At 44.7% G+C, this 23,612-nt stretch overlaps 1 protein-coding gene across 4 annotated transcripts in view; it reads left to right on the forward strand.

Moving 5' to 3' along the window:
- LOC126175883 (uncharacterized) overlaps positions 1–23,612 on the forward strand; it is a 930,852-nt gene that overhangs the window by 871,828 nt on the left and 35,412 nt on the right. For all 4 annotated transcript variants that reach the window (XM_049922923.1, XM_049922926.1, XM_049922924.1 and 1 more), the window contains exon 9: positions 11,288–11,463. In XM_049922923.1, coding sequence (XP_049778880.1) covers positions 11,288–11,463 — 176 coding nt within the window. The remainder of the gene's footprint in view (positions 1–11,287; positions 11,464–23,612) is intronic.

Here is a 23,612-nt window from a genome sequence, read left to right on the forward strand (position 1 = left end):
TGGGCTACCTTCGCTTCGTTGCTTCTCGATCTTCTGTCGCAACCTCTTGTAGTGCAGTAGACGGGGGGATGGTTGATAAGATAACGCGCCACCGAAGCTGCTTTTCTTGAAGTAGCGTCAGAAAAGTTGTCGAACATCTGCCGTTCTGTTTCGCACTATCTCTTTGACATCGAGCCTTCCGTTTCGATTCAGTTGTTCGGCGATTAGTGTCAGCTGCATACCCAGATAGTATGTTCTGACGTACCTTGCTCACCACAGGCTCAGTCGGAGGTCTCTCTTCCATCAATTGGACTCCAGTAGCTCGTGGTGTAGGACCCATTACCAGTCAAGAAGTATGGCAGGCTTCTTCAGGGACTCAAGTGCTTCATTGCTAGTCTCTTATATTTGGCAGAAAACCATAGGTGCGCCTCGATGTTTCAGCACTATCCCATCGCTTCTGCCATCGGTGGAGGATTCTGGTTATGGTGCTTACTTCTGGCCCGTATTCCTATTACATTCAGCACTTCACGGTATTCTTCTTTCTTCGGACGAAACGCCGCAGCTTCTTTCCGTGTCTAGAGATAGAGTGGACACATTCCAAGTACTATTTGCAACGCCTCAACTGGCACAATGCCAAAAGCTCCCCACAGCTGGAGAAGTATTTTACGTTGCAGCCTGTTAACTACCCATGCTTGTGTTACAAGCAAAAGTCTGAGGACTCAAGCACTTGCACAGTATCCAATGATAGCGTTACAATGCGTTCTTATTGTTTGCATTGGAAACTTATGACTGTAACTGGCAAGAGTAATAATTTTGTTCATCGAGTTACTGATTCCCTTTCTCATTTCTTCAATTGTGCACCATAATTTTGTCGTTCGTACAAGAAGATGCCTAAGTATATGGTTACATACTTCCTCTTTATGCATTTCTCCCTTAATTTCATGATGAGGTGTCTTAAAAGATTCCCTTTTAACAGCATGTAGGTGGTCTTTTCAGGCGCAACAGACAATTTGACTCCTTGGCACCACTGATGTAATTGTTGGAGGACTATTCTTCTCGATCTTCCCTTCACAAGGATGATCAGGTCGTCAGCAGATGCCACTACTCCTACTACCTCTTCTTTACCTGTAGCTCTCCTAATACTGGTTCAAGTACTAGATCCCAGAAAATAGGGCCGCTTATGGATCCCTGAGGGCAGCCTTTTAAAATTTCTTTTATTAGGACCTGTCCTGGGCACGACAGTCTTGGGTGATGGTTCTGTGTTTTCACAATAGTTCTCAAAGCACTTGTATAACGCTCGTGGGCTGTCCAAGTTCCTCAGGCGATCAAAAATCGTTGCCCATAGTAAGTGAATGAACGCCATGGCGATGTCCACCATTATGGCTACAATACGAGGGTGGCTTTTCACAAATCTTATCGCCAAATTTTAAGCACCTTCTATTGATTACCCTCTTCTAAAACCACACTGTTGCGAATTCTTTCCACGAAGAAGTCTTTTCTCCTGTAGTCTGTCACACACAACTTCTCCAGAGTCATCCCTAAGGTATCGAGAAGGCAATCGTCTGTAGGACTCTAGAGCTAAGGGATCCTTTCCTTGTCCTTTTGGAAGATTATCGCATTTTATTTCTTCCATATATCTGGTATTCTTCCCTGCAATTATAAACACCACGCGTTGTAGATTTGGCGTAAATATAAAGTTACGCGTAAATTAAGGGCTATTAGAATTTCAGTACCATTTGATTTATTCCTTTTGAATAGAACAGTGCATGATTAAGTACGTCGGTGATTTGGTGGGACTCGGGACAAGAAATTAAGCACACAGAGCTGCCACCGCAGGAATTGAGGGACGCCGTTGAACACTGATAAGGAAAACAGTATGACCACCTGTTTAGCATCATGTTGGTTTACCTTTCAGACACAATACAACAGTGATTCTGTGGGTAGGCGCTCAACAAGTCCTTCATACTTTCCTGCAGTTACGTGGCAACATGTGCCACCGCACGGGTAACGCAAGTCCCGCAAATTACGGGCCATTTTTTTGTAGACACGGAACTGGCGCCCTGTAGCCTGTCTTAACGTTCAGATCAGGCCAAAGTGAGTTCACTATCATGCTCCTCAAAAAACTCTAGTACAATTTTGGACTTGTGACTCCGACGAATATTCTGCTGGGACATGCCTTCACCTTCGGGGAAGAAATCAAGCATGAAGGGATGCAGGTGGTCCACAATAATTTTCACTTAGTCCACAGCAATTGCAGTGCCTTCGATTATTTCCAGATGTACAAGGGAGGGCAGGTTTTGTCCCCCTAATCGTAATACAGATCCCAGCGGCCTGTGTAATGCCAAGATGCTGTTTCTGAGAGGCCGCTGGATGATAGCAGGATGATGTATTCGGACACGTTCATACACCTAGTGTCACAAGAAATACAATTCATTCGACCAGGCGAAAAGTTTTCGTTCATCCACAGTCCAATCTCGATGAACACATTCTGACTGCTGTTACGAGGTGCATTCAAGTTCTAAGGGCTCCGATTTTATTTCTCGGACTGGAAAGAGATAGAAACATGCGCATTGTTTTAAAATGAGGCCGCCTTCTTTGTCAATACGTCCCAGAGATGGCAGCACCATACGGCAGATGGAATTTTACCGCCAGCGGTGAGAATGAGAACTGTTTTAAATACTTAAAATGGCGACGTTTTCCTTACTTGAACAGCGTGCAATCATTCGTTTTCTGAATTTGCGTGGTGTGAAACCAATTGAAATTCATCGATAGTTGAAGGAGACATGTGGTGATGGAGTTATGGATGTGTCGAAAGTGCGTTCGTGGGTGCGACAGTTTAATAAAGGCAGAACATCGTGTGACAACAAACCGAAACAACCTCGGGCTCGCACAAGCTGGTCTGACGACATGATCGAGAAAGTGGGGAGAATTGTTTTGTGGGATCGCCGAATGACTGTTGAACAGATCGCCTCCAGAGTTGGCATTTCTGTGGGTTCTGTGCACACAATCCTGCATGACGACCTGAAAATGCGAAAAGTGTCATCCAGGTGGGTGCCACGAATGCTGACGGACGACCATATGGCTGCCTGTGTGGCATGTTGCCAAGCAATGTTGACGCGCAACGACAGCATGAATGGGACTTTCTTTTCGTCGGTTGTGCCAATGGATGAGACGTAGATGCCATTTTTGAATCCAGAAACAAAAGCGCCAGTCAGCTCAATGGAAGCACACAGATTCACCACCAGCAAAAAAATTTCGGGTAACCGCCAGTGCTGAAAAAATGATGGTGTCCATGTTCTGGGACAGCGAGGGCGTAATCCTTACCCATTGCGTTCCAAAGGGCACTACGGTAACAGGTGCATCCTACGAAAATGTTTTGAAGAACAAATTCCTTCCTGCACTGCAACAAAAACGTCCGGGAAGGGCTGCGCGTGTGCTGTTTCACCAAGACAATGCACCTGCACATCGAGCTAACGTTACGCAACAGTTTCTTCGTGATAACAACTTTGAAGTGATTCCTCATGCTCCCTACTCACCTGACCTGGCTCCTAGTGACTTTTGGCTTTTTACAACAATGGAAGACACTCTCCGTGGCCGCACATTCACCATCCGTGCTGCTATTGCCTCAGAGATTTTCCAGTGGTCAAAACAGACTCCTAAAGAAGCCTTCGCCGCTGCCATGGAATCATGGCGTCAGCGTTGTGAAAAATGTGTACGTCTGCAGGGCGATTACGTCGAGAAGTAACGCCAGTTTCATCGATTTCGGGTGAGTAGCTAATTAGAAAAAAAATCGGAGGCCTTAGAACTTGAATGCACCTCGTATAACTAACGATGTCGGTGGACCGTCGTGGGAACGCTAAGAAGTCGTCCGCTGCAGAGCGCCAAGTTCAACGACGGGAGCCGAACTGTATGTTAACGAAACTCTTGTGCCTCCATCTACATCTACATTTATACTCCGCAAGCCACCCAAAGGTATGAGGCGGAGGGCGCTTTACGTGCCACTGTCATTACCTCCCTTTTCTGTTCCAGTCGAGTATGGTTCGCGGGAATAACGACTGCCGGAAAGCCTCCGTGCGCGCTCGAATCTCTCTAATTTTACTTTCGTGATCTCCTCGGGAGGTATAAGTCGGGGGAAGCACTGTTCTCTGTTATCTCATCTTCCACAGATTGCCGCCTGTTCTACTTCATACGGTGGGCAAGCGACCGACCTCGACGTTCTATAATGAGGCGTAAGTGTCCACGATGTTGTCGGTTCCTCGTTGTTCTTTTCCATTCCGCCACTTTCCATGGATACTCGCGACATCAACACGTGAATAGCAGACCACGTTCGCCGTTACCAAGTCATTCTGGTCTATGCGCCGGTCCACCAAAATCTGCCCTCTGTCAAAGTCTCTTTAAAGCATATTTCTCCATTTGTGACCTGTAAATGCGCTAGAATGAATACCCACTCGCCTCTGGTTCGCTGATGCACTTTCCTTGCCACATCAAATGCTCGGAATTCCACCAGCTGGTATTCAGTGTCAATGCAGACAGTGCCGACATCGGTTTGGTTCATTAGTGTATATCATTTCGAATCGGTTGCCAGGATGTTGCGCAGATTAATGCCAGATGTTGGTCACTCTGGCCATTGATACCGATTAATGCAGATAACTTTGCTCGTGTGATTCGCATTCTGTGAATTGTGCACAAGCTGACTTGTTCAGTGGACGTGTAGTGAAGGAATAAGATAGCCAACCAGTTGCTAGAAATAGAAGCACGAGAACATAAATCTGCTGCGGAAGGAAGGACACCAACACTACAAGGGCGCTAGTCGAGGACCTTCTACGAGATGGTACTTCTGACTGGCTATCACGAAACGTCGTGCCGCTGCGGTACCAGGGACCGTCAGCGGCTTTGACAGGTTCTCTGCGGACATGCAGAACCGTATGAAAGAGAAGACCGCAACAACCACATACTTGGTAAGGATATATGCACGTCTGGGGGCGGCTGCGTGCCTCCCGGATCCACGTTCCTGGTTCAGAAGACAAACACGACACGTAGTTCGAAAAAGGACCTTTCTTTCTCGTCAGTAATAAAATATAGGAAAGGTACTGATGAGTTAGTAGTAGCAATATCACTAGTTTATTTGATCCTTCTTTATTTCGTTCCAGGCCAGCTAACGGCCACGTCAAGACAGCAACACTGTGGAAAACAATTAGTGTCACTCAACTGAAACCTTTTATTTCTTTCACTGTGGAGTAGAGGTGTGAAATTTGGTTAAAATGCTAGTACTGCCTTCCACTTCCTGGAGAAAAGGTGTGGCGCCCTCCATCGTCACTATCGGGCTCGGCGGCGTTTCGAACAGCAAGGTGTCGGTAAATCGAAAAAAAGACAAGTACTTGGAAGTTCATGTGAGATATCAGGTGGACTGATGATGGTGTACAGGCACCAAATTTTAGCATATTACTGCCCAACATCACCGTAACGCGTCACACAATGAGAAGATCTTCACAGTCCTTCTCTCGTCGCCTGTGTGTGGAAGTCAAAACAGCGACTCCCTGCGTTGAAATCACGCGGTTTTGTTATGGGTGGTGAGGAAAACATTTTAAACATACCGCTGCTCGGAATCGACATGGAAAGGCTTTAGGAGGAGGCTTTAAGATAGGCAATGAAACCATCCCTTAGCTTCGGGTGTTAATTTGTACACGTTTCGTAGTCGAAAACGACAGTTTACAATTACTATGTGCAACAGGACCTCGTTCTTGACTGCTGACACCCCCCTCCTCATCCCCCTCCTCCCCTCGCCCCCTCCTCATCCTTGCCCCCCCTGCCCCCCCCTCCCCCCCTAGACCTTCAAATATTTCTAGGCGCATACAGGCACGCGACTCCTTGATCCCCCTCAGCTGTACTAGTGCCTAACTGCAGGCATACGAAATCTGTGGCTCGTCCACGATGGCGTTGGGCACAATAGTGGTGAACTTTCCTACCAGTGTGACATCGTTAACTTACATAGTGCAGGATTTTTCGCGATTGGGAGTGGACGACTGATACAGTTAGCTAACCAGACTGAGCTGAATAAGATTTATTAACAAAAACATCCCTTAGATGAGGCTCGTACTCTTGCCTGGCTACGGCTGCCACCCTTTCGGTTGCAGGACCATCAGCTCAGGGGGTCATGGTGGGCACCACGATTTCTCCAGTCAAAAGCACCGATCTTACTCTGCAACTAAGGTATAAGGAAACGGGTCACTTACCATGTTCGCAGAGCCCTTAAGCACAATGAACAGTAATTAATCCACCAGCGGTACAGACAGACTATGAAAGTACTGCGGATAGTTAAAATTTCATTCAAATAAGAAAACCAATTACATTTCCTTTAATATCCCAATAACTTAGATAAAAGATTTAAAACATCTATTCTGACAGGCTGACAGAAATTACTTTCTTTAAAGTAAATCCATTCATTAATAAAAGTTTTTCTCTACAAAACATTATAAAATAGATCAGAAATATAATCTGAGTTTGATTACTTTAGCCCGTGGACAAGAATCACTCACAATTCACATAAACCAAATACAACGAACATACACGCACACTGGACGTCAACCCCTACAAACCACACACGTACAACACAATTACTAACGCCCGCTAATACGCTTTAACTCGTTCCAAACACCACAACTCAAACATATCGCACAGCGGTATTTGATGGCTGAGAGGAGCTTAAGAAAAAGTTTTGCTAAAGAATTTTTGCTTAAAAGCCTTACTTCTTATTTAAATTATCTTATACTCAAAAAACTAAACACAATAACTTAAATTACCGTAGTGCACCACTTCTAAGATTAAAGAGGTGCCCATCTGCGCAGCCAACTCACACTGCGAAGAGACGTGTAACCTCATTCCCTTGTAAGGGTGCAAAGCAACACTGCCAGTCCCTATCGCAGTGAGCAAAATAGGAAAAAAATGAGCAAACTTACAGCTTTCCGTCACTTCGACGAACCAGACGTAGCAGCAAGTGACACGACAACGACGGACCAGCTCAAAGTGCCGAACTTCGTGACTGCACTTCGCGTCAGATTCAAACAACACTAACATTGTTCCGCGCCGATCGGTACTACAGAAAACCCGCAGCACCCAGCAGTATTTGTTCTGTAGTACCGAGTGCCCAACAGTTTACGCAGTTCTTAAAGTTGGCTATTGGCAATACAGTCAGACCACCTGGCACATCCCAATTCTGCGTCAAAAATGAACGCTCGGGCACAGTGAAACTAAAAGCTTCAGTAACGGATGACAACATAGAAAATGCATCTGTATGCATCACACAATATCACCGGAGAAGGCGTGCCTCGACAAATGCGACCGACTGCTATAACGATGTTAAGAACTCCTGCCGACAAACAGTATAATTCACGTCAACTACATAAAAAAACAAGAACCCTTCTTTCAACACCTAATGTCTACTTTAGCGTTGTCAGTGCTTTATCAGGGCCCCAGGCATAATAAAACAATTCCTTCAGTGGGACATTTCAAAGAACTAGGTGTTATCCGCAGTTCACTCTTGCCGGCCAACGCTGTGTTCCCAAAAGAAAAACATTTAACGCTCCATGCTACGACGCCGTACTACCGCACTCCACATAGGCGGCTCACAGAGAAGAGATGTTACTGTAAGTAATTCCCAAAGCCAATTGCCGCTACTTTTTTTTTTTTTTTTTGCTTCAAGCACTTCACTGAAATGTCTGGGCTAGCAGGCCAGAGCGGATTAAGTTGGGCCAAAATGAGTTCCTGTCAGTTGCACTCAACATACAAACTTTATAAGTCAACACACAGTATTACAGCAAGGATGCAAAACCCTCAAAACTTTAATCGACCTCCTTGATTAACTTGAGATCGGCTGAAGGCCACATTCAAAATCCAAGACACAAGTCCTAAGCATTCTTTTCGTATGTATTGACACCTTGCTCTCTGAAGCATTGCAGGGGGCCAAGTTTTTGTAACGTTAAACAGGAAGGGTTTGAGCACCTTTAAGCCAAATTTCACTCTTCTGCGTCGCAATGGAGAGAAAAAACGGGATATGAAATAAGTGACCCTTTAATTGTTTTATGCAGTATATTTCTTTCTCTTTTCCTACCTTCCCTTTTTTTCTCAAACCCGACAGTATAAACCCGGTTCTTTTTCTATTTGTTCTAGCTACTAGATAACTTTTCAGTTTCTGGACTTCTAGTCTGAACTGGTCTCTGTTGAGTAAATTCTTCCCTGCAATCTGCATTTACAAATGCTTTTTTGTCTTGCCTCCTCAATCATGTTCTTTGTGTTTGTTTTCTCATTTGGAAGGATGTGTGGATCTTCTTTGTTAATTGTTTCTAGATGACAATAGAGTGCAACACACTTTTTCCTTATATCATTAGTTATTTTACAGCAGAATGATTATATTTACTTATTTAATCTAAAATTCCAAGTGTCATGTTTGTTCTTGATTGGATTCTATTCACAAGATTCATTTTCCTTTCTTTTCTAAATTTCTAAATCTTCTAATGCCTTTTACATTTAGTTTTTCCGACCCATAGAGGACTTACTGTTTTACAAATGTATTATAAAGCCTTATTTTAACATCTTCGGAAATTTTTTTATATAGTACGGATTGACCACTTTTCTTGTATGCTCTTTTAATTTTTTCAGTTCCGATTTTAATTGCTTCTATTTCACTTCTATATTTATATTTTCACCCAGATATTTAAAGTTGTCTTTTTTCTTGATTTTGCCATATTTGATTTTTAAGGTTCTATGTGAGTTGTTTTCAATGGTAACGTTTTCTGTCTCCTCATGAGATATTTGCAGACCTGCCTTTTCAGCTGCCACCTTCAGAAGTTAGACTTTTTTTGCATTCTCTAAGGTCCATCTGTTATTACGAGGTCGTCTGCATTGGCCAAATAATTTATTTGGTCGGATGAGTCTTCTTGCGCAATGTTTCAGACTTCTGGCCGACGTTATGTTCCAACAGCGAAACATGGCAGCGGTCCGGTGGTTATGTGGGCAGCAATATCGTGGTAGTCCAGGGGTCCCAAAGTTGTCAGGTCCTCCCTATGGTCCAAACTTTGTTCCCCAGTGGTGTTACTGTTTTCCAAGAGACACCTCTCGAATCATCCTGGACTGTTTTGTGAACACAAGGATGAATTGTCACGTCTCCCCTGGCCACCACCGTTACCAAATCTCAATATTACTGACCCTCTGTTGTCTACTTTGAAGACAAGGGTGCATGACCAATATCTACCTCCATCGACTTTGTCCGAACTTACCACTATTATGCAGGAAAAATGGTATACGATTCCCACGAAAACCGTACAGGACTCGTATTTATGCATTCCGAAACTACTGGAAGCTATTTTGAATGCCAACCGGTTTCCTGCAACGTATTATGTACGGTAATGTGTCGTGTTTTTGGTGTCCTTTGCTTTTGTTCACCTCCTTTAACCTGACAGGCTGCTTTGGGTAGTGCAAAATTCGCATATAGCGGTGTAAGGATCATGGTGGAGAGATATCGAGATGAAATGAATCTGTGCTCAAGGCTGTGTTATAGAGGCACGTTACAAGATTGTGTGTCCTACTAATCTCAACTGATTTACTTTTTCTCCATTTGGAGCAAATTCATTTATCAGCTCTAGAAATCACAGATTCAAGGATTTATAAAACCAATAGGTAAGGAAAGCATGAAGCCTGGCGGCCTGACCAAGAATTTGTTCACAGAACACGTCCCTTTCACAGAAGCATCGCTGGACAGTATCTTATCAAAAGTATCACGACTCCCCTATGTAACTTGGAATTGACCAGTAGATATCTCGAAAACTGGATAAAGGTGAAGATGGGAAATCACGTAACTGAGGAACTTGAAATTGTCACAGGACTCAGGCAAGGAGATGGGTCGTCCCCTATCCTGTTCAATTTTGCCCTCGAGAAGATCGATCGCGAGACCTTCCAAGAGGACGTAGGGATTGAAATCGAAGGAAAGAGACTGGCATACGTAGCTTATTCAGACGACGTCTGTTTACTCTGTAGGTCAGAAGAGGAGTTGGAGCAAATAACCAGAGCACTAAAGGAGGCTGCCAGCGAATTTGGGCCAAACATAAACGAAGCCAAATCAGAGTACCTCGTTGTGACGCGTGGTCAAAGTCAGACTGCTGGTCATCTACAATCACAGCAGGTGGGAGACCAGTCCTACAAGACAGTGCATGAATTTAAATACCTAGGGGCACTTTTCACTGAGAACTCGTCATGTGAAGCAGAGATCAATGCCAGAATACAAGCAGAAAAACGATCTTACCACGGCCTAGCACAATTGCTTCGGTCCAGATATCTCTCCAGACAGTTCAAGATTCGACTGTACAAAACCCTGATCCAGCCTGTTGTTCTATATGGCTATCAGACATGGAGTATCCGGAAACAGGATTTCCATAAGCTCCTCGTTTTTGAGAGAAAAGTGCTTCGGAAGATCTTCGGCCCGATTCTGAAAGCAGACACAATGGAATGAAGGCGTCAGACACAACCAAGAGCTTGAGGAACAGTACCAGCAGCACAACATAGCAGGAACTGGCAAAACCAAACGAATGCAATGGGCTGGCCATGTGGTCTGGATGGAAGATCACAGATGGCCTCGGAAGCTCATGGATTTCACATCTACAGGAAAGAGACACCCAGGGAGACCCAATAAGCGTTGGAGGGATGGCCTCCATGAAGATTTAAACGAAGCATCAACAGATGTGGACGGATGGCGGATAGCAGCAATGGACAGAATACAACGCAGGAGTAAACTTGTAGCAGCGTGCGGTCCACTGTGTCTGATCACATAGAAGAAGAAGATTTATACTGCGTACAGTAGAGGAACATCTTGGAGATGGTGATAGTTTGCATCAGCAAGACAATCCAGACAGTTATTAAGCAGCATCTGTGAGGCAGTATTTCGTGGACAATAACATTCTTCATTTGGGCTGGCCTGCAGCGAGTACTAACCTGAACTCAATGGAAAAACCTCTGGAATGAGTCAGAACTTTGACTTCGCTCCAGACCCCAGCGTCCAGCATGACTACACTCTATTGTTTCGGTGCTTGAGGGAGAATGGGCTGTCATTCCTTCACAGACATTAAGACAAGCCATTAAAAGTGCTCCGAGCATAGCTCAAGTCTTCATAAAGGCAAAGTATGGACATACAGCGTATTAATAACTGTTCAAACACTTTTGGTCACGTAGTGTATGTGCTGCGCAAGTAGCCACATGGTAGAACTGACGACTTACCTCTATGTGCTGGAGTTTAGCGCGAAACGCCTGATCTGTGTTGCAGACCCTGATGCTGGTGGTCGTGGTGGTGATCGTGGTGTTGCTGGCAGCGGCCGCAGCTGTGGTGACGGCGCTGCTGTGCCGCCGGCGAGAGTGCTGGCAGAGGGCGTGCGGCAGCAGGCAGCAGCCGCAGAGTGCGCAGCCCTGGCTGGACGGCTACAGCACCGTCGCTGTCCAGAGGTTACTACTATTACTCCACTGTAGCCTACTCAGGACCACATGAAACAACTCCTGTATATCACCATATTCTTTTCCTTTTTCACTTCCCAATACTTCTTCATTCGTCCTCTCTGTTGTTTTCTTTCTTCTGTCCTCATCCCTTTTCTCTTTTTTGTCTTTTCTTCTTGAAATCCTTGTCTTTTTCTCCCTTTTCCCAGAATTCATGTGTGTTTTCTACGTCTTTGTCTGATATTCTCAACACCTGTAGATGTTTCCGACCCCTCCTAGTGGCAGGACTTCTTTTGTGTCACTTAGTACTGTTGGGTTCATAAAGATCGTAAGTAATACATGCAGGATGTTCTGAAAATATTTCAATGAACTAACTTAAAAAATGCAGTGCAGCTGTTCAACGTGACAGTCGTCATTCTGTTTTGTCAGATGTTACATTCAAGAAACAAAAAGAAGTTTAGATTGAGGTCATATGACCCTAGTGGTACCCAGTGGAAAAACATTGAATAAATTTTAATGTGTCGTAAATATGAAACTGAACGAAGCATTTGAAGGACATCATCTTTCTGCCAGTGACTGTTATAAGTTTTTTTTTTTTTTTACACTGTTGCAATTTCGGCCTTAGGCCATTATCAAGTGATATGGCTTTAAGCCACTGGCAGAAAGATAATGTCCTTCAAAAAAATTTTTATGACTGAATCTCAGCTACAACAAGTTCGAACCAAGCATAAGTGGATATAACTGAGTGAGAGAGAGAGGAATCGCACATTTTGTAAATAATAGTTTGGAAAGAAATGAGATATATGTACTACCAATATGCAGCTATGTTTTGTGATGAATAATGTCTTTAAGTAGATCACCAGTCTGGTATTCGCCCCCCCCCCTTTCCCCGCCCCCGAAGGACAGGAGCTATGTACCCATAGAGTGTATGTCAGGCTGAGCATGGGATCCAGTGTATTTCCCCACTGCAGAAGCGGTTACGTTAACAAGTCCAGCCTCTTGTTACATATTTTTCTTAACTGATTATTAAGTGTAAGCAAGGAATTCTGAACGATAGAGAAACCAGTGTTACTCGCAACTTTCTAATGCTTCAATTTTGCGTTAATAGGTCGGGAATTTTTATTTGTCGTTGTTAAGTGTTTCTGAGCAGTTTTAGCAAATATTATAATTCTGTAATATAAATCATTTGTGATAGGGAAGTACAGTACTATTCATAAGTAAGGGAAAGCCGGTAAAACTATCCAGGCTAAGGCAGTCTTAGTTTGTAAGTTCAGTAGCAATAGATGAAATCTTTAGAAACGAGTGATCATAGTCTGAAAACACAGTGAAGAGCCAAAGAAACTGGTACACCCGCCTAATATCGTGGAGGGCCCCCGCGAGCATGCAAAAGTGTCGCAACACGACGTGGCATGGACTCCATTAATGTCTGAAGTAGTGCTGGAAAGGACGCCATGAATCCTGCAGGGGCTGTCCACAAATCCGTAAGAATACGAGGGGGTTTAGATCTCTTTTGAACAGCACGTTGCAAGGCGTCCCAGATTTGCACAATAATGTTCATGTCTGGGCATGTTGGTGGCCAGCGGAAGCGTTTAAACTCAGAACAGTGTTCGTGGAGTCACTCTGTAGCAATTCTGGACGTGTGGGGTGTCGCATTGTCCTGCTGGAATTGCCCCAGTCCGTCGGAATGCACAGTGAACATGAATTGCTGCAGGTGGTCTATATTTGAATACGCATGCCTATACCAGTTTCCTTGGCGCTTCAGTATCTTAAAGTGTAATATCGAATATAATTACCCTAGAATCAAATTAAATACTTAAAACAGTTCAATTTTCACAAAGTGACAACTTTGCCTGACATCAGCAGGCAAAGTGGCCACTTAGTTTTAAACTCAAAAATAAGTGATAAAAACTGTTTTAACAAAGAACAAAATTAATTATATTGCGAACCACGCTTAGAATTAAATTATTTAAACTTTCCACAAATGAAAGTAAAACTATGTCCGTCCTGTACAGAGTTCGTGAGAGCAGAGGGAGCTCAGTTCGCATTAAATCCACTCCTCTTCTGGCCTTGAATATGAAAATTTTTCTTCGCAGTACATGCACTCTCTTGTCATCAAAAAGAGCTCTACTAGGTTAGGGTTTCCCGCTCTTCGCTATTTTCTAGTTACTGCCTTTCTTCTCTTGGCTGCTTTTTCCTTTTTTCTCTTTTTTATCTCTCGCTTCTAAGTCACTCTTATACGAACATGCTGCAAGTATGACCGCGGAGCCCTTCTCTCGGCCGCTGCTTTTACGTTTTCTCCCTACACAAAGCGGCTAGAGGCCACCGTCGGCGTGACCATCTAGCCCGCATTGAGGCCATTACACGAAAGCTCTATACCCTCTAACAACATCACCGAAATATCAAGAACTAAAGAAGAATTATAGAGTCAAGTTATGTCACTTAAATACAATTTTATTAAAAAGACGTAAGACACATTCCGTCTCCACAATCAACAAACAAACTGATCTCTTACCTTACCACAGGATAACTAAAAATCCACAAAAATTATTATAACTCTGAGAAGTGGCATAGCAAATACGTTAGACTTAATTGGCTGAATGACCAGCAGGGATAATACTTTGAAGCATTTCCCGCGCCATGACAGCACATCATAGCCTGCAGGACCACAATAGCCAATTTTCCCGCCACCAACTTTGCACAGCTCTCCCCTACCCCTGCACGAAAGACCAGATGGTAGAGTATATCTCCAGTATTTTAAATTACACTGCATGTGTCCCGTACCCCTTCCCGAAAGATCGGAAGGTAGAGTATCTCTCCAGTATTTTAAGTTACACTGCATGTGCTTAACCCAAAAATACTAAAGTGGCTAAAATGGTATATGGCTTCTAAACCATCGTAAATATTACTGTTCCATATTTTATTGAATGGATGTCGTAATCTATAGATTATGCATTAGTTAATTGCCATTGTTAGATCTTCAACGGTACGTTGCATACAGTACTAAGAATGAAATTTACTGATTCATACCATACTGAAATAGTAAATTTTACGACGGTTTGGAAATCTAGGGTTAATACGGCCACGGTTCCTGACGTGCGAAAAGTCTACGAGCTGAAGAACACGTGTGTGCAATTCATTGCCCTGTGAGGTGCAAAGACAGCAACCCGTTGGATAAAACTGTTGACTGGGTTGTCTACATACGCAGGCGCGTCCTTATTCGATCGACAGTATGGAGGGCATTATCTGTGTACATATCCTGACACACTTCAACTTCTCTCCCCCTGAAATTGAAGTTAGATTGTTACGATTGAATAATATTTAGTTACCTGAATGGAAGCTTTTGGGCGAAAGAAGCACTTCCCCAATATCTTTTATACAATTATCCCCCGCACTTCCAGGTAGAAACTTCGTTACTATTTTGAATTCTGATCAGAGGCACAATCGTACGTCGTGGGGAAGCCGTCTTGGGTGCTATGACGTACTCACTCTGCAGCGTGTGAATCAGTGTTCAAGTTGTGTATCAATTTCGATAGAGTTCAGAATTTAATGTCGTAAAATAGAGCATAAACGACCGCGGGCCGCGCGGGGTAGCCGAGCGGTCTGGGGCGCCTTGCCACGGTTTGCGCGGCTCGCCCCGTGGGAGTGTCGAGTCCTCCCTGGGGCAAGGGTGTGTGTCTTGTTTAGTGTTAGTTTAACTTAGATTAAGTAGTGTCTAAGCCTAGGGACCGATGACCTTAGCAGTTTCGTCCCATAGGAACTTACCACCACCACCGACCGCGGTGCAGGCTCTACTGATTTCCCAGGATACAAAGTTCCCTACGAGTCACGACACACCAAGTACTTTTCCGAGCCACAAACAACGGAGAAGTTAGAACATCCAAAGAACTGAACCTACGTTATCCACTCATGAAATTATATTTTTCCAGAAATGATCTTCCTAGCCATATTTCGGTACGCAGTGCCTTCTTGTATGAGATGAAATGTCACAATTAGTCAACTCTCATTCCGTATTCAAGATGGCAGCTTGCTTCAAAGCCGGTAATTTCAATTGCACTGCGATCCTGCTCTCCGCATTTCTCAGTCAGAAGTAAATAAATCCATTGTACATTCTATCCACAGAGTCTTTGTATCGCGAGTCAGAGATAATCTGCGTCTGGCAGTCGTAATGAGCCTTTGAGCCACATAAATCACTTGTACTATTACATATAAACATTTATGATACGGGAAAAATGATATTGGAGAAAGGTCATACTACAACACCTGGTGCACTCTGCAGCTACACACTGGGGCGTACCAAGAATCGAAATTCGGAGATATACGTCATCCACTAGTACGCATCATTTTACCTTTACATCTTGTAGTTTTCGTGCAGGCATCTTCTGAAACCCCAGAGGCACTTATGATGAAGCCTCTGTTACTTAAATCGTCGATAGTGATGAAAAATATTGCACACAACAATTTAAAGGTATGATTGTAGTAAATAAATTACAAATAGCTCAAACATTATAGAAAAACCGAACTAAAACCAAATCGATATCTTATGTCCACACCAGCTACTGTACATCAGTTTTAATATCCCCCCTGCGGGTCCGGGGATTAGAATAGGCCCGAGGTATTCCTGCCTGTCGTAAGAGGCGACTAAAAGGAGTCCCTCCCCCTCAAGGGGGTAGTTAGCGCCTGCGTCCGGAGACGGACGGTTCCACGACCTATATTTACTGTCATTTTGGTTTTTCACTTCTTCTGGTTTCTTCCTTCCTTTGGTTGGTTCCTTTCTTTGTTCTTCTCCATCTCACTGTCTTTCTTACTCTTTCCCTTGCCTTCTTCTCCTTGCCTTCTTCTCCTTGCATTCTTCTCCTTGCCTTCTCTGGTCTCCGCCTCGGCGTTTGAGACAGTCTGTCCTTTCTCTCCCTTCTTTTTCCTCTTCTTCCTTCCTCCCTGTGCGTGCCTGAAGGCCGACCCACGCATTCGCACGCGTAGCCGGTGACGGGGTAACGCGTAATTCCCCCCCCCCCCTGGGTAGACAAGTGAGGCACGCACGTACCCCCTGGTAAAGGCCAGGCCCAGGGAGGGGTGATTGCCTGAGCTGACACCTTCCGACCATGCCGATTGGTCCCTCTGTCCGTTTCTCGGGAGGTGTGACCTGAGGTGTAAACATTCACCTAAGGCGGGAGTGCCCTCTGAGAGGGTCCCCACAAGGAAGGAGCGCGCCATCGGAGACGCTGGCAATCATGGGGGATTCCTCCGCAATGGATTTCTCTCCTTCTTCTCTCTCGACTTCCGCCCAAAAACGGAAACTTGACCAGCCACCAGTGACAAAAGTACTACCGCCTGCCCCACAGTTCCTCGTAGTTTCTCGATCTGAAGACGGAAAGAATTTTTCCTCTGTCAACCCTTTCGTTATCCAGAAGGGCGCAGATGCCATAGCCGGATCTGTCAAGTCTTGTACCAGGTTGCGTAACGGTACCTTGTTACTAGAAACTGAGAGCGCCTTTCAGGCACAAAAACCGCTTCGGGCCACACTCCTGTACACGTTCCCTGTCCGGGTGGAGGCTCACCGAACTTTGAATTCGTCTCGTGGTGTGGTATATACTAGATCACTCGACGGATTGACTGACGGGGAGATTCAGTCTTTCCTCGCTGAGCACGGCGTGACGGCTGTCCATAGGGTCATGAAAAAGGTCAACAATGACCAGCTTGTCGACCTTCATTATGAAGAACTTCTTGCGGAAGCGCTGTGTTCTTTGATTTGGAGAAGGCTTACGACACCTGTTGGAGGGCGGGCATTCTCCGCACCATGCATACATGAGGCCTTCCCGGTCGCCTCCCTCTTTTTATTCGTTCCTTTTTAATGGATCGACAGTTCAGGGTACGTGTGGGTTCTGTCCGGTGAGACACCTTTCGCCAGGAGAATGGGGTGCCACAGGGCTCAGTTCTGAGCGTCGCTCTCTTCGCCATAGCGATCAATCCAATAATGGATTGCCTCCCAGCTGATGTATCAGGCTCCCTTTTCGTGGACGATTTTACCATATATTGCAGCGCGCAGCGTACATGTTCCCTTGAGCGCTGTCTTCAGCGTTCTCTTGACCATCTTTACTCCTGGAGTGTCGCCAATGGCTTCCGTTTCTCTGCCGAGAAGACGGTCTATATTAACTTCTGGCGCTACAAAGAGTTTCTCCCACCGTCCTTACGACTCGGTCCCGTTGCTCTCCCATTTGTGGAGACAGCAAAATTTTTGGGTCTTACTTTTGACAGGAAACTTAGCTGGTCTCCACATGTGTCTTATTTGGCTGCCCGTTGTACCCGTTCTCTAAATGTCCTCCGTGTTCTCAGTGGTATGTCGTGGAGAGCGGATCCAACCGTCGTACTTCGCCTATATCGGTCGATCGTCCGCTCAAAGCTGGATTATGGGAGCTTCGTATACTCGTCTGCACGGCCGTCCATCTTACGCCGCCTCATCTCCATACAACATCGGGGTTTACGTCTTGCGATCGGAGCGTTTTATACTAGCCCGTCGAGAGTCTTCATGCTGAAGCCGGTGAATTGCCACTGACCTACCGGGGCGATATACTGCTTTGTCGGTATGCCTGTCGGCTACTGTCAATGCCCGACCACCCGTCTTATCGTTCCTTTTTTGACGACTCTCTCGATCGTCAATACAGGTTGTATGTCTCTGCCCTGCTACTCCCAGGAGTTCGCTTTCGTCGCCTCCTTCAACACCTTGATTTTTCACTCCCTGCAACCTTTAGAGTGGGCGAGAGCCACACGCCACCTTGGCTCCAGGCTCAGGTTCGTGTTCACCTTGACCTCAGCTCGCTCCCAAAGGAGGTTACCCCCGGTTCGGTATACTACTCCCGTTTTGTCGAACTTCGTCCGAAGTTAATTAATATGACCTTCATTTATACAGATGGCTCTAAGACCAATGACGGGGTCGGGTGTTCTTTTATTGTCGGGGCACAAAATTTCAAATACCGGCTCCATGGCCATTGTTCGGTCTTCACAGCTGAGCTCTTTGCCATCTACCAGGCTGTTCTTTACATCTGCCGCCACCGACATTCTGCTTATGTCATCTGCTCCGATTCCCTGAGCGCACTCCAGAGCCTCTGTGATCCGTATCCGGCTCACCCTTTCGTGCACCGGATCCAACGCTCTCTTCAGTAGCTGGTGGACGACGGTTCTCCGGTTAGCTTTATGTGGGTTCCTGGCCATGTCGGTATCCCTGGGAACGAAGCTGCAGATGCCGCGGCCATGGCTGCGGTCCTCCAGCCTCGGACAGCTTCTTGTTGTGTCCCTTCATCAGATTGTAGCAGGGTCATTTGTCGGCGCATTTTATCGCTGTGGCATACCGATTGGGCTGCACTTACGGACAACAAGCTTCGGGCCTTGAAACCTCTTCCCGCGGCTTGGACGTCCTCCTCACGCCCTTCTCGGCGGGAGAAGGTCGTTTTAGCCCGGTTACGAATTGGACACTGCCGGTTCAGCCATCGCCATCTGCTGACGGCTGCGCCGGCGCCGTTCTGCCCATGTTGGCAATTGCTGACAGTCCACCACATTTTAACGTACTGTCCGGATTTTAATACACTGCGTCTTGATCTTGGCCTGCCATGTACTCTAGATGCCATTTTAGCGGATGACCCAGGAGCAGCTGCTCGCGTTCTTCGTTTTATCAACTTGACAAACCTGTCTAAGGACATTTGATTATGCTGTTTTTTTTAATCCTATGCCTGTCAATCTGTCTTTTATCGTGTTTTCCCTTTTTTTTTTGCTGTTTTAAACTTGTACCTCGCGGTGCATTCCTAACGTAGTCTGGGCGCTAATGACCATTGTAGTTGTGCGCCCTAAAACCCCAAAAAAAGAAAAAAAATCAATTTTAATATGAAGAGATTTCATTTGCTCCTCATAAATTATTGATTAGGAACAGAAGGAAAACCGGTTAGAATTGAGAATGTTTCCCTTTTCAGGAATAGCCGTTTTGTTATAATTTTAGTTGAGAGTTGCTACCTCTGACCGAAATAAACTCATTAATTACTTCATTGCAATCAAGTCCAGCAGCAGTGTCTTGTTGTATCGATAAGACGACTAATTATAAGGCATAAGTTTGTTCACGTGAAGATTCAACTTATATGAACAAATTATAGGTGTCTATAGGTGCAACAACTAACAACTCCCGCAATATAATTCTTCATTTACAGAAGGCTTGTTCTTGAATTCTTTTTTTATTTAGAGAAGTGATGACTGCAGAGACAAGTAAATGACGTGTCTCCCCCCTTGCCCCATCACCACCTTTTTTGCTTGCTTCCTTTACCGTCGCATCTCGTTTCGTTACTCACTCGGAAAAAGTGAGGAGCTATCGGTCAAACAGCATATATGCTTCACTACCGGCTCGCCGATCTTGAAGACCTTCCGATATCATAAGAAGGAAGCAGCAAGAAGTCCACTGTTGAACATTAGCGAGCTGCAAAGGCGTCATCTCTGTGAACCAAGCGAACTATTGCCACATAAACCATGTTAGCGATAAATACTATAGAAAAGACGAGGTGAGACCAGCGTGCGATTGCAGCCAAGGGCTGATGGAAAGGCTTCTTCTATTAGACAGGAGATAGCAGATAGCAGAATACATTCAAAGCCTCTATGAGGGTGAAGATTAGTCTGATGTGATAGAAGAAGAAACAGTAGTCGATTTAGAAGAGATAGGGGATCCAGTATTAGAATCGGAATTTAAAAGAGCTTTGGAGGACTTACGGTCAAATAAGGCAGAAGGGGTAGATAACATTCCATCAGAATTTCTAAAATCATTGGGGGAAGTGGCAACAAAACGACTATTCACGTTGGTGTGTAGAATATATGAGTCTGGCGATATACCATCTGACTTTTGGAAAAGCATCACCCACACAATTCCGAAGACGGCAAGAGCTGTCAAGTGCGAGAATTATCGCACAATCAGCTTAACAGCTCATGCATCAAAGCTGCTTACAAGAATAATATACAGAAGAATGGAAAATAAAATTGAGAATGCGCTAGGTGACGATCAGTTTGGCTTTAGGAAAAGTAAAGGGACGAGAGAGGCATTTCTGACGTTACGGCTAATAATGGAAGTAAGGCTAAAGAAAAATCAAGACACTTTCATAGGATTTGTCGACCTGGAAAAAGCGTTCGACAATATAAAATGGTGCAAGCTGTTCGAGATTCTGAAAAAAGTAGGGGTAAGCTATAGGGAGAGACGGGTCATATACAATATGTACAACAACCAAGAGGTAATAATAAGAGTGGACGATCAAGAAAAAAGTGCTCGTATTAAGAAGGGTGTAAGACAAGGCTGTAGCCTTTCGCCCCTACTCTTCAATCTGTACATCGAGAAAGCAATAATGGAAATAAAAGAAAGGTTCAGGAGTGGAATTAAAATACAAGGTGAAAGGATATCAATGATACGATTCACTGATGACATTGCTATCCTGAGTGAAAGTGAAGAAGAATTAAATGGTCTGCTGAACGGAATGAACAGTCTAATGAGTACACAGTATGGTTTGAGAGTAAATCGGAGAAAGACGAAGGTAATGAGAAGTAGTAGAAATGAGAACAGCGAGAAACTTAACATCAGGATTGATGGTCACGAAGTCAATGAAGTTAACGAATTCTGCTACCTAGGCAGTAAAATAACCAATGACGGACGGAGCAAGAAGGACATCAAAAGCAGACTCGCTATGGCAAAAAAGGCATTTCTGGCCAAGAGAAGTCTACTAATATCAAATACTGGCCTTAATTTGAGGAAGAAATTTTTGAGGATGTACGTCTGGATTACAGCATTGTATGGTAGTGAAACATGGACTGTGGGAAAACCGGAACAGAAGAGAATCGAAGCATTTGAGATGTGGTGCTACAGACGAATGTTGAAAATTAGGTGGACTGATAAGGTAAGGAATGAGGAGGTTCTACGCAGAATCGGAGAGGAAAGGAATATGTGGAAAACACTGATAAGGAGAAGGGACAGGATGATAGGACATCTGCTAAGACATAAGGGAATGACTTCCATGGTACTATAGGGAGCTGTAGAGGGCAAAAACTGTAGAGGAAGACAGAGATTGGAATACGTCAAGCAAATGATTGAGGACGTAGGTTGCAAGTGCTACTCTGAGATGAAGAGGTTAGCACAGGAAAGGAATTCGTGGCGGGCCGCATCAAACCAGTCAGTAGACTGATGCAAAAAAAAAAAAAAAAAAGCAACACGAGAGTAGGAAAACTCAAGTACGTCTCCAGGTTAATTCTTAAACCATATTTCTTTCATTCGGTCAGTTATTATGACCCCTCTGTGCCTTCGCCTTTGCGGGGGTTTACCTGGAGATTCCTCCAGCGCGCCAACGCTCGTCAGACGAGAGCACTTACCAAATCTACAGAACAGTTCATAATGAATGTAGCGATTACAAACGGCTATTACTGTATTTAATACAGAGTGATACATCCGTAAGAATTAAACACAATGTACTATTGAGGTCGAAGCTACGATCGTTGAACAAGCGCAGTGAACTTGATTCCGTAGCATGGGTGATGATGTACACGTGAAAAGTTCTGTGTCGTAAGTGGCAATGGCGAATTCCGTACGAAAGGCATTCTGTAGGTTAAAAATAAACTATTGTTGATTTGTCGTTATAGCGCAGACAAGAACAAGATGTACTGGGGTGTGAAGGTTTCCACAGTTTTAAATCAACATCTACGAGTTTTTCGTAGTGGACATCTGAAATCTGATTTCGCAGGACAGAGCGGATCAGGTTATGTTGTGGAAAGGGGCCAAAATCAGTCACTGTCAGTTACACAAAACACACAAACTTTATTTTCCTAAAACATTTAATCCCACAGGCCCTTCAAACCATTCAAAGCAATACAGCTGAAGGCCCTGACACAAGTTATAAAAATTGCCATAAGGAATACACACGGCTGAAGGCCTTAGTGATCAAATTTTACATAAAAAACGCGACTGAAGACCACACACTGGAGATAGAAGAACTTAGGGCTTAAGGCCTGGATAACAAAAATTTCAGATATAGAAGAAAATTTAAAACTTTTTAAACAAGTGACTTTTCAAATTTCAATGTAAGACGGCTGAAGGCCTTGTCTTAAAATATATCACGTAAGGTTCGGCTGAAGGCCACATACTGAACATGGAAGAACACATGGCTTAAGGCCTGGATAGTAATAAGGGTTTGCAATGGGCAAAATTCCCCATTTTTATTCAAAAAAATTGCCTTAAGCAAGAATCTTCAGAGTTTTAATTTAAGACAGCTGAAGGCCTTATCTTAACATAAACTAAATTAATAAACGGCTAAAGGCCTCGCACAGTACTTGAGGTTAAAAGAAAATCACATCCTAAAACAACAGAACAGTTGTGCTTAGAAGTGCGCCAACGGTCGGCCTGTAATATAAGTTTAGGTGAGACAGGCAGCCAAGCGTAATACTAAATAATCGGATGGCAACCCGACCCAGGGACGGCTGGAGGACCGACCAACAACCTAATCAATTACCTTCTGCCCAACCAACAGCACGACAACGGAAAAATCAGCGAGGACGAAGATACCAGCAGCACTATGTCTTGAAAATTAGCGTCTAAATACAGTCACGACACAATAACCACTCAAAAATATGAACAACACCAAAGGCTGTCGAACAACATGCCGTGCCAGACAACATCAACAGAGCAAGGAAAAACGCACTGCCGGAAAACTACGCTAACGACCAGGGCAGGTAATGAAACGAAATGTCGTGTGGCTAAGGCCCCCCGTCGGGTAGACCGTTCACCTGGTGCAGGTCTTTCGATATGACGCCACTTCGGCGACCTGCGCGTCGATGGGGATGAAATGACGATGATTAGGACAACACAACACCCAGTCCCTGAGCGGAGAAAATCTCCGACCCAGCCGGGAATCGAACCCGGGACCTTAGGATTGACATTCCGTCACGCTGACCACTCAGCTACCGGGGCCGGACACCAGGGCAGGTAACTGGAACGTTAACGGCCACAAGACATAAGAAGTATCAACCAATTCAATAGTTAAACACCATACAGGAAGACGGCTGCAAAACACACCATACGTCGCTGCTTGCGGGAACGGTCCAGAAAGCAACAACCGGCAGTGAACGAAGAGATGTCACAGCAGTTGAGGTTTGATAACACG

Source organism: Schistocerca cancellata, chromosome 3 (assembly GCF_023864275.1).
Source record: "Schistocerca cancellata isolate TAMUIC-IGC-003103 chromosome 3, iqSchCanc2.1, whole genome shotgun sequence".
Classification (NCBI taxonomy): domain Eukaryota; kingdom Metazoa; phylum Arthropoda; class Insecta; order Orthoptera; family Acrididae; genus Schistocerca; species Schistocerca cancellata.